We start from the raw sequence: 11,900 nt of genomic DNA on the forward strand, positions 1-11,900 counted from the left end.
TGGTTCTTGTGTTCTTGCTGGAATTACCATCATTGCATATGAGCTGCGTAACTTAAAACATTTCATTAAACAGTGAAACTTATTTTTATATTCCAGACTGAGATGCAATATTTTTCTGTACTGGCAAAGCTCCTAGCACTTCTTGAGCACTACTGTAATGAAGAAAAATAGTAATATGTATCTGTTCAATTATAGGATACTGTTACAGGAAAAGAGAAATTGTTTGCTTATGCAACTAGAAGAAGCTACACGTTTAACCTCGTATTTACACTCCCAGTTAAAAAGGTGAGTTAGGTAAAACCAGCAGGTTTTGAAGTTTAGCAGCAGCAGAGAAGAATATTAATAATCCCTAAAGTTTACCTTTTAATACTTTTATGTATGTGTGCCAAGTAAATCAATTTTTTACTAAATTTATACAGTTCGGTCTATGGAATATGATGATTTGGGCGGTTTTATAAATAGCATTAGTGATGGCTACCTGGGCTAGATTATTATGTATATTTGGGAATTTTATATATTATCTTTTTAAAGGATGATGTGCACTTAAAACCCATTCTAATATTGTTACAATTTTACTACTTTGAAGATAATATTCTTTTAAGTTCTGTGAGGTTTTAATTTTAATACCTTTTCCAAAGGAGAGGGTTTTGATCCCTGGTGAGATGACAAAATTTTGCCATTTAAATATGAGAATGTGCTAAGACCCACACAGAAGCCCAGAATGTTTTACATATTCACACTCGCAGCTGCCTTTTTAGATGCAGCTCTTGGGGATTCCTCAGCTCAACACCACGCCAACATCAAAAGCTCACTTCCTGCTGTCTCTCACTTCATCTCTCTCCCATCACTTACATTCTTCTCTCCCTAACTATCTGAGAGTGGTAAAACGAACTGGAATAGAATTTATCTTAAAATCTTTTTATTTTGCACTGGAAAAACCTCTGAGGGTGAGGCTTACACAGCAGTTTGTTAGGACTTTCCAAATACCTTTGCACTTCTTATCCCTGATATGTTTATGACCCATCATTAACGTAACTTCAGACTGGATCATGGTAATCTACCCTTCCTGGCTTTACACCGAGTCCAGTGATCCAGATCCTGCTCTGGCTTAAAGTGTGGCTGCTAACATGTTGGAGGAAAGGGTAGGCTTGTCTTGTTGGACCATTTGTCTTCAGGAACTTGGTCCTGATTTGGTTGCCACTTGCACTGTTCCAGTAATGTTTTTGAGACCAGGGCAAGAGACATGAGCTAGATCTTAAAATGCCAAATCATCTCTCTGTGTCAACTGTACTGTGTGTAACCTGGATTGAGGTTTTTATGTCTGCACTGGTGTTCCTGATTATATTTGAATGGGCCTTCTTTGTTTTCTCTTTCTTTGCCTGCCATAGTCTGTCGGCTAGCACCCTCACAATGTCGTCTGGCAGCAGCAGGGGATCCTTGGCCTCCAGTCGAGGATCCTTGGCCTCCAGCAGAGGCTCCCTCAGCTCAGTCAGCTTTACGGACATCTATGGCCTTCCGCAGTATGACAAATCAGACAGTGTTACAGACTACGGGCAGCATTTACGCTTTGACATCATTCCTTTTGAGTCTCTCACAAAGGATGTACCATATGCTGATCCCACTGGACACTCGAATTTCAATAAGCAGCGGAGGTCTCTGGATACTCCACAGTCCCTGGCATCCCTGTCATCACGGTCCTCCTTGTCATCATTGTCCCCTCCAAGCTCGCCCCTTGATACCCCATTTCTCTCTGCATCTCGAGATTCTCCCTTGGCTCAGATGTCAGAAGGCTTTGAGGAGATGGCAAGCATAGGAGCCCTGGAAATGCTCAGGCCTCAGACCGCAGCGCTAGGTGACGATGATACACAAGGAACAAGCTCATCTCAGACATCCACTTACCCTGTGGACAATGAAGGACTGCGAGAATTGGGACCACAGCTGGCTGCTGTCCAAACAGGTGGAGGTGAGTTTCTGGACATTATTGTTTTGTCACGTTGTTACAGAAAATGTCATGCAGACCTAAGTATACTAGCACAGCAGAGATTGTTCCTCAGTTTGGCTTATTTTACTTCCATCAGTTAAAAATTACATGGTAGGTGTTAACTGAAAAAAAAAAAAAAGCAAGCAACCCAAAACCACCCCAACAAAACCCCAAACTTTAGATTCAGATCATAGGGCTGAAAGAGTAGAGAAATCCTTGTAAATAGATGTTAAAATAGTGGTGAATTGGGTGGAAGAAAGGGAATGAAATACAGACATTCTTTGGAGGGTAGTGCACAAAGGAATAAATATTTTGGCTTAGATTGGCAATTAGTAAAAAAAAAAAAAAGCATGATTTAGTGACTTCTGAGGCCCCCAGTTGTGCCCATGTTGCCATTATTCTAATAATACAGAGCAACACAAACCCAGGGGAGATAGGAAAAAAACCCCCAAACCACCTACACCCCTCCCCCACCAACCACAACACCAGGCATGAGGTGATGCTGCCAGCAGTGCTTGAAGGCTGACTGACTCCATGCTGAATTCATACACACCCCAGACCAGGTTCCCATGTCTGAGTTCTGCAATGGAGCAGAAGCCACAGTGCATGGAAGTCATGAGTGCATGGTGCACTGTGCTTGTGAGTAGAGTGCTTCGTCAGCCAAGGAGAGTCTTTTGTAGGGGGTGTGTGAGAAGCTAAGGATCCACGTGAGTGGTTGTCTGGGAGAATGGGTGCTCTGTGGTTGCAGAGGAGCAATGTGTGCAGTTACCACGGCACAAATACTGTTGACTTTTCTTTTCCTGCTTGACTATGAAGTTTATGGACTTGCTTTAGCTTTCCTTGGTGGAAGCTTCTGAGGCACTACAGGTGAGAAACATAAATTAGATCAAAAGAGGAAACAGAATCCTTTGTAAAGAACAAAAGAAATTTAAAAACCTGAGCATACAGGCATACGAGAAATTTCTTTTCCTGTTTTCATCAATCAAATGAAGAACTGCTGTCAAAATGAGAGAGAGTATTCTACTTCATGATGGTGTTGGCTTGCTTGTATTTCTAATAAAACCATACCAGTAGAGAAAGGCTTTTGGATAATATTTTTAATATTAAAAATTGTAAATTCCATCCCATTTCTGTATCAAGAATTTTATGTTAGCAATTGCTTGGAATGTTGCATTCAGGACTTACAACATCAGGAGTAATGTGAAATATAACTAAAGAGTGTATCATGTTATCCTACCAAAATCTTATTTGTCAAGTGATAATGAGGAGAAACATTGACAGTGTCTAAGGAAAAGCTTTCAGCTTTTTATTTTTGAAGAGAAAATGTCACCACTGTGCTAAAAAAACAGTATTGCTGAAACAGCATTTGAGTCTAGACTCACCTATTTTTCTTAATGCAGCTAGCATTGCCTGAAGATACTGCTGCAGAATTTACATTTACTAGATGTAAACATTTCTAGTGCCCATATTGCAGCCTTCAGACCAAAATAAACAGAATTCCAGAGACCAACATGTAAGCTTGTGCTTAAATTAGTGCCATGAAGAGGCTTCCTGAGGCTTTCTTTAAACCTCAGATCAGACCGCAGTATGTCTTCACCCATTGTGGTAGGTGAAACTATGTTAGTAGTTCATTTTTAGCTCATATGTGTTTCCTAGAAGTGAAGGCCTGGTCTGAGGGCCCAGGGAGAAATAGGATGAGGGTCAAATAACTGCTTTGGTTTTCTTGTTCTCTGTCACGTTTCCACACATTTCATGTTTCTCTGAAAATGTCTGGCAGAACATGCCTGTGCTACATGTCACTGCTGTGATATCCAGCTCCTGATCCTGATCCAGGGGTTACAACTTTTTTTCTGTGTACAACAGAGTGCTTTGTGATGCCTTTTAAGGAAGAATGTATAATTAAAAGGTATCCATGCTGTCTTTTTTTTGAGTAGCTGGTTTGGGTTTGTTTATTTTTTTTTAAACATTCGAATTTGAAAACAATTGCTCAAGGAAAATTTGTTTAACCTTTCCAATTTTGGCTAGAGTTATGACTACTTTAAACCCCATACTCACTAGCTGGTCTGTTTGCAATTGTCATACCGTTGTTTGCAAGTACAGTTGGAAGTTTCGAAGTTATTTTGGTTTTGTACTCTTTTCTTGAAGAATTTGATGGACCATCAGGCTTAGTATATATCTCAGTGTGGGAACCCCCAGATGTGTGTGTGGGGTGGGTGGGTGGGTGTGTGTGTGTTTGGTTTTCACTGTGCAGTGTGCTTTGCTGCTGCCACCCAATGGTCTGGTAGCATAATGCGACGCTGGAAAACCTGGAAGTCTCAACGCGGGACAAATCTTTTGCCTGTTCCTTCACTAGACAAAACATAAGGTAATTTTTGCAAAATCTGGAGGCCGGGAGAGTTAACACTGAATAAATTTACACATACTTTGCAGTGAAGCAGCACTTGAGCAAGTTCAAGGAGTTCTTCAGGAACTGCAATTTTGATCATCAGTTGCTGATGGGCAGTTACTGTTCTGCATCTGTCTTGGGGACATACTGTAAAATACGTTAGCATGTGTGAGTGGAGGGAATATGCCTGACAGATTAAATCCACCGTATTTATAAAGCTGAGAGTGGGAGGAAACATGTTAATAAAATACTGGGCTTTAATATTTTATCTACCTCTCCCTCTCTATCCTAAAATAACTCTTCAAATGCTAATAATGCCTACATAATCTCTTGTTTGCAAAATATTGTTATAGATCTGAAAGATGATTTATCATTGTGTGCTTTTCATTTTCTTGTTTCTCATGCGGCACAACAGAAAAATTCACTGTAAGTGAACCTGAATTACTTATTGTGCTGTTTTTGCCTGTAATTCCCAGTGTGTTTTTCTGTGTGAAATGTTAGCAGTGGTTGTTTTGGGGTTTGAATTATTTTTTTTTGAGTTGCATGTGAAGAAACGGGAGATTTTGCTAAATTTGGGTTTGTTTGATGGGTGTGTTTGATATTGTGCTGTACCTGTTTAATCATTATGGCATACTTAAGTTTTGTTATGTCAACTAAATGGCTCAATTCATGGCTGTAGTTAAATTCCTGGAAGAAGTATTCTGCAAGCCTTAGCTTTATTATATCGTAGTAATGCCTGGCAGTGTCACGGTAGGTAAAGTTTGTTTGTGTCTGTGATTTAGTTTTTATGAGATTGTTCGACTCTTATTAGTGCATTTTGAGCTGATGTGAGTATTTGTGGTCTCCTAAGCTTGGGAAAAATGCTCTAGATTTATTTATGTATTTTTTTAGCTAATTAAATCTTGGACATCAAAATTTCCTTTGAAGTTCACTTTTTCAAGTAATGAGACCTGAGAATATTATTTTAATCAGGACAGTCATGTTTATCAAGCTTTGGCACCCAGTAGTTCTGGAAATTTATAGCTATTGTTAACTGATTTTGTTATTTAAATAAGATAATGAAAGGCAATTGTGTCTATCTTAGAAACTTTATTTTAAAACAATTTTTTAGCTTCCAGTATTGGAAGGTCAGTAACCTGTGCTAAACCTTGGATGCGTCTGTTGTCTTGACCAATTTTTCCTGCTGACTTTTTTCCTAGTCAAGGGCACATTTTAGTGTTTGCATTTCTCTCAGATTTGCTGGGATTGACCAGATGTTATCAGATGCTTCCATGGCCTGCAGGCAGTGAGCAGATCATTGTCAAGTTACAACATTGTTTTAACACGTCAGTTTTTCATGACATTATATTGGTGCTTCAAACCAATTTTTCCTTCTGGACAAATTGGGAACGTGACCCCTCTGGAGGTTTTTTCATCCATTACATCTAACAGTGTTCACATACAGGGTTGAGCCAAAGGCTTATTTACAAAAAAAAGTCATCCTAGTGTAGCTTGTTGAAGTTAGTACATAAATTACAGAAGCACTTTCACACAAAATATATATACTTTTGTGAAGTTCAGCCACTTCCCAGTGAGGTAAAATTATTGGGAAACTTTTATATTAAAAGATGTCTCTACAGAGTGACAGTTTTGATTCTGCATAGATACCAGTGACAGAACTAAGAGATGGGCTCACCAAATAAAAAAATAAAAAAAAATCCCAAACCAACCCAACCAAGAAAAACAAAAAACAACCACCAGAAAAACAAGCTCCCCACTTTCTACAAGTAATATGGAGGAGAGTGGTTCAAATACAGCTTCCTTGCTTTCTGTGAACTACCTTGAATTTAGCTCTCATTTGTGGTGAGGATGACAGGAGTAACACTGTATGACATGTGATGTACAGTAAGGGTGGGATGCTGTAATTGGAGGTGTGGGGGAAGGGTGACTCTTTGTCCAGGCACAGAGAGAAATGCAGATTGAGCTGTTCCTCGTCAGCAGATAAATTTCCTGCATAGTTGAAGATAACAAAATCCTACATTGAATTTGGAGGGGGGGTCCATAGGGCTACTTATGGGGTACAGAGAACTGTACTGCTGATAAACAGAAATCTTAGCTCCAAACAGGACCCTGTGGTTTTTGGAACATCTTTTGGGATTTTGTACTGTTGATGGCCTGATAACAGGAATGTACCTCGTGCTGGCACAGAACTGCTGGGCTCAGTGCATCCTGTCTGCTAGTCCCACGTGGGTTAAAGTTAACCTTAGTCAGACACTTCTGTTGACAACAGTGGTGTGGTTGTGTTAATTTGGGGGACTTTTATCAAGCTTCCTGATGTCCTGTCTTGGTGGTGCTTGGGTGGGAGGTGAGATGAGTCCGGTGCTCACTGTCTGTACATCAGCTGGGCTCTGCAGGTGCATCTCAGGCCACGGGCTGGCGTTGTTCTGCTGAAGGAAACTTAAACTGATTGAGTACCAGAATTTTATATTTGATGCCTTAAGATAATGTGTAACAGAGGTACTTAACAAGTTGTTACTTTGAGTAAGACATGTTTCGTCCTTAGTTGGGCACAGTAAGCTGTAAATGTCAGCTGGTGCTCGTCTCCCCTGCAGTGTGCACTGTGCTGCTGTTACTCCAAATGCTGTCTGCTGAAACTTTTGATACTTCCATGCTGTCGTAAGTTTCTGAGCACGAGTAGAAGCAAATAAGATGCTTTCTCTACTTCCAAAGTGACATCTTTTTGCCATTGATTTTCTGCTTTGAGGACAGTCATTGAGCCTTAAGCAAAAGACAGGAAAGTTGGTAAAAATTCTTCACTACACAGTGAAGAAACCGCACTTCCACAAGTCTGGTTCTCTCCAGGACTTGAAATTCAACAACCTCCATTAGGAGCTGTCGTTGAAGTGTTCAAACCTTACCTATGTAATTCTTGAGCATTACCACTTGTGCATGCACTTCAAAGGATTAGTAGCTGCTATACCTACTTGTCTGTGCAAAACTTGATATATGATTTTTTTTCTGATACACTTACAACATGAAATGATTGCTGAGTTATTTACGGTGTTGCTGGTGATTCAGAGAAGGGTGGAATGAGGGGGTTCAATATTTCTTCCTCCTCCCACAGTCAGTTTTTAGAGTAATTCTTCAAGAATTTGAAAAAACAGTGGTCTGAGTGAGTTGGAAAGTGCTGATTCTTTTTGATAATGCCTTTCAGACTGTAAATAAAAGCTGCTATTATGTGATGGTATAAACAGTCTGCTTTGGGACTTTGTATTAGGAAACAAATGAGAACAAAACCTTACATTGTGTTATCAGATAACTTCTTAAAAGAATTAGTCTCTGTGTTTGTTTTCAACCTATTGTATATTCAGTAGGTAAATCTTAAAAGTTTAGGATATCATGTGTACATATGTTGAATTAATGTAACTCTTCCTCCAGGAGGGATTATTCTACCAGAAAAACATTTAATAACAATGCAATTGGTTTATCCTTAGTCTTGTCAGAGAGAAATTAGCCACAAACTTCCTTCCTTAATTCTCCCACAGTTCATCTCTGGTCAATTGTGTTCTAGGTTTTTAACTTAGATGAAAAAATAGTGAACTGTGTTTGTGCCGTTTTGCTGCTAGTTTTGATACAATAAATATTTTTTGTTTAATTTTTAAGAGATTTTCTTGAGCTGATGTTGTCTTTACTTTTTTCTTTGTGACAGCTGTAACTCTGCGTGGTGACAGTGGTAGAAGATTGGAGAGGAGAGCCAGGCGAGTTTCAGCATGTCTCTCAGATCATTCACTGGCTAGTGACAGTGGCGTGTTTGAAGCTTTAAGCAAAAGGTCAGGTGTATAAATTCATAGTAAGCTGGAAATATTCCTGTTTTACCACATGGTCCAAAAGAATTTGTTGTAAATTTCTGAATATGCTTTCAAAATTGGTAGTTCTTAATAACATAAAAATATTAGGTTGCATGTTTTAAAGGAAAGAAGCTTTTTACATCCAGTTCCACTGTCATCTTTGCAATGCCAAGTCCCTTTTGCTTTATTGTCTCTTAACATCTTAACACCATATACTTCTCCCTTCAGAGATCGTTTCCTCAGCTTATTAGTCATAAATCAGTAGGTTTATTTCAGTCGTCTGTAGCAAAATAAAATTATACAGTGTGACTTACAATTCTATGTAGCATGTGATGGAAGCATAACTGCAAGGAAGAAATACATGAACTGCTGAATACTTAAAAATGTGCAGATTGACCAAATGATGGAAGGCTGGGTAAAGACATGTTACTTTATACAATTGTTTTAACACAATAGGCAGTAACTGAAAAGGCAATAAGGTTTTGAGGATGGTAAAGAGGAATGGGAGACAGAATAAATATTAAAATAATCTATATACCTTGAAAGAGGTATTCTAATAACTCAATTTTTTAAATTGTGAATTGCTACTACTGTTGTGTTATTAAATAAATACCTCAGTTCCTTCTATATTACTAGTCCCTTCTGTATTACCAAACAATTGCTTATATCCACAAATCACAAAATAAATGTTCATTTCATTATGTTTTAACAGCTTAGATCAGTATGTAGTTTACAGTACTTTCTGTTCCTGCAGGAACGAAGATCTGGAAGAGCCTGTTTATGGTGATGCTGCCAGTAATGAAGAACCACAAATACATGTTGGATTTCTGTGAGTAGTTACTCCTCTTTCTCTCTGTCAACTCAGCAGGAATTGCTTGCTACTTTCCTGGGTTTTGGAGTTTAGGTTTTTAATAAACTAAATTGCAGTGGATGTTTTTAAGAAGTTCTGAGCTGACAGCCAAAGTTTAGTGGATGTACAGATTAGTCAGTCACATGCCACTTTGTGCTGTGGATGTGCCTTAACAACAGTTTATTTAGTGTCCTTTCAATGCTGGCTGACAAAAGGGCCTTCATTACTTCTTTCAGTAGCATTTATTTTCATTGTCCATTCGGTATGAGTATGGGTACAGGGCTATGAGTGACATCTTTTTATGCCATGTAAAGGAGGATTACTTTAGGAACGTCACAGGTGAAGAGACACAAATACAAATACAGTTGCTAAATACAGCTTTGAAATCCTGTGCTTAGAGCATGCTATTTTTAGTAGTGGAATAGTGTGGGAAAGGGCAGATTATAGCGGTGCAAGTCAGGATGTCTTACCTTAGACAGCCCTCCAGAATTGTCTCTACCCCTTGGAAAATTAATTCCCAATCTCAACCAGGTTTGTTAGCTCAGTTTCAAAATTCATGCTGATGCGGAAGAGTAGATTTTTTAAAATTATTATTATTATTTTCATTAACTCACGAAAATAATGCACAAGATGTGTCTAATGTAACTGATACATTATTACACATGTGTGTACACACATATGCATGTGGTGTAACTGTTTAAACCAAGGAATATATTTTTTTTAAAACCTGTTCACTATCACAGTAAGGAATGTTATTCTTTTCAAACTGAATGTTTCATTCTCTTAGTTCTGATAACTTTGTTACTGTAGCTAACATTATTAATAATGTTCTGTTACCAGAGTGTGATATCTGCAATTGCTTTTGATTCAAACTGATTTGTGTAAGAGATTTGTTTTACAGCACATTCTTTAAATCTTTTTAGTCTTTCATCTCTATCTCTTAAGTAAAGTATTGATGCTTGATGACTAACACAAAAAATTTGTTTTCCAGGCATGACAGTGGAAACGAGTGTCTATTAGTCCACGTATTACAGCTGAAGAACTTTACTAGTCTAGTTGTTAAAGAAAACTGCAAAATGTAAGCTTAAATTTCACCCAAAGTCTGATCATTGCTTGATTTGTGCCACAGTTGTAAATACTATAGATTTGTTTACTTTCATGCAAAATGTAGCCATTTCTGGAGAAGATGGTATCACATAATTTACATAAGGAAAGGGTCAATTTTATAGATACTAAGCGTCCCTTTTATAGAATATCTGTCATAATGGTCAAGTAACAAGTGTAGTCTCTAATGACCCATGTTCTTATGTGTTTATGATATACAGGGAAGTTTGCTCAAAAATATCAGTCATGCTTCCATCACCCCATGCCTTCTGACCAAAAAAGTGTCTACATTATTTGCAGTATTCCAGAAATATTATTTCCTGTATAGCTTATCTGTGATGTATCCCAGAGTAAGCTTAGTGTAATTTTTTAAAATTCCTACAGCAACATCTTATTAATCAGTAAGAGAGAGATGTTACACATTATCTAAAAAAAAAAAAACAAACAACAAAACCAAAACCTAAACCAACACACAACAACAACAAAAGAACCTAGGACATCTGCAGACTTCTGTGGCCATGACAGCTCTGCTTGAATATCTGCGAAACACCTTCCAAAGACAATTTTAACACAAATACTAGCTGAGAATCAGTACAAACAATTTAATTTCTTAACCTCTGTTGACCTGTGCTACTTTTTCAAATTCTGTATTGCATTATATAGAACAGTGCTTAGTTTATTGTAACAAACGTTTCTTTAAAAATGACAGTGTTGCCATAGTGATGTGTATCTTTTAAAATATTTGAAAGGAGTTTGATATGTGAAAACTGTTGATCTTTATCTCTGGGAGAAGTTGTTTGAAAGCTGGAAAATAGAGGTGTGATAACATTGTTCTGTTGTAAAGTAAGTCATTCTGTAGGAGATGTTAAATTGACATACAACTCACTGAATGAGTTGATCTTTTTTGAGAACACTTGATCTTGCTAACCCTGCAAACCTCTAGTGGAAATTCTTCATATATGTCAGTGCATGAGTGTTGGTCATTTGCTTTGTTTTCAGTTTGAGTGCAAGGACACACAGTAGGGAAAAAATATAATACTCAGCCATGTTGTCTTATGAAATAAACATAATCTGGAGAGAGTAACCAAAGAAAAAAATTATTCCAGATGGTTTGTTGGACATTGTCATCAAGGCAGTCAAGCATCTAAACAGCTCTCAAAAAGGCAGTTCTATTCCCCATCCTTCCCAATTATCTACCTGGGCTGGAATCAAGAAATTTCATGGCTGCAGGATAAATCAATTGGTATGACTGGTCAAAAAAGTTTGTCTTACCAAAACCAGAAGCTTTTAGCCAGTTTAACGAACTTCTCTATGCAACTGTACATGCCTTGGATCAGTTGCTGGGGGCAGTGGGGACAAGGTTGCCTGCAGCAGTAGCCAGCAGTATCCAGTGAGCAGAGTTGGATTGCTCCCTTTTTACAGCGTGTGAAGCTGTTTATCTAGCTGATGCTTCACACTGCAGTGAGCTCTTCTAAATGTCCTCTAAATGGTTATTGGCCTGTTAGTGTCAACCCCTCTCTGATGGTGGCATAAGAGTTCATGCAGCCTTGTAGTCAACTTGAGTGAGACTCTGAGCAGAATTTTTTTTTTTAATCCTTGAGCCATTTACCCTCTCTCCCCTCTCTCCCCTCTCTCCCCTCTCTCCCCTCTCTCTCCTCTCTCTCCTCTCTCCCCTCTCTCCCCTCTCCCCTCTCTCTCCTCTCCCTGGAGCCTCGAGAAGGCTAGGGCTCGATGGAAGGGATATGGAGGAGC

The 11,900-nt window shown here is 38.5% G+C and overlaps 1 protein-coding gene across 1 annotated transcript in view; it reads left to right on the forward strand.

Annotated features, from left to right (window-relative positions):
• The window catches only part of WWC3 (WWC family member 3), a 62,474-nt gene that overhangs the window by 36,389 nt on the left and 14,185 nt on the right, over window positions 1–11,900 (forward strand). Inside the window, exons 9-13 of the mRNA XM_026846133.1 lie at window positions 196–285; window positions 1,389–1,963; window positions 8,056–8,176; window positions 8,949–9,023; window positions 10,036–10,122. Of these exons, the coding sequence (XP_026701934.1) occupies window positions 196–285; window positions 1,389–1,963; window positions 8,056–8,176; window positions 8,949–9,023; window positions 10,036–10,122 (948 nt within the window). The remainder of the gene's footprint in view (window positions 1–195; window positions 286–1,388; window positions 1,964–8,055; window positions 8,177–8,948; window positions 9,024–10,035; window positions 10,123–11,900) is intronic.

This window comes from Athene cunicularia (assembly GCF_003259725.1).
Source record: "Athene cunicularia isolate RWA chromosome 1 unlocalized genomic scaffold, athCun1 chr1_part1, whole genome shotgun sequence".
Taxonomy (NCBI): domain Eukaryota; kingdom Metazoa; phylum Chordata; class Aves; order Strigiformes; family Strigidae; genus Athene; species Athene cunicularia.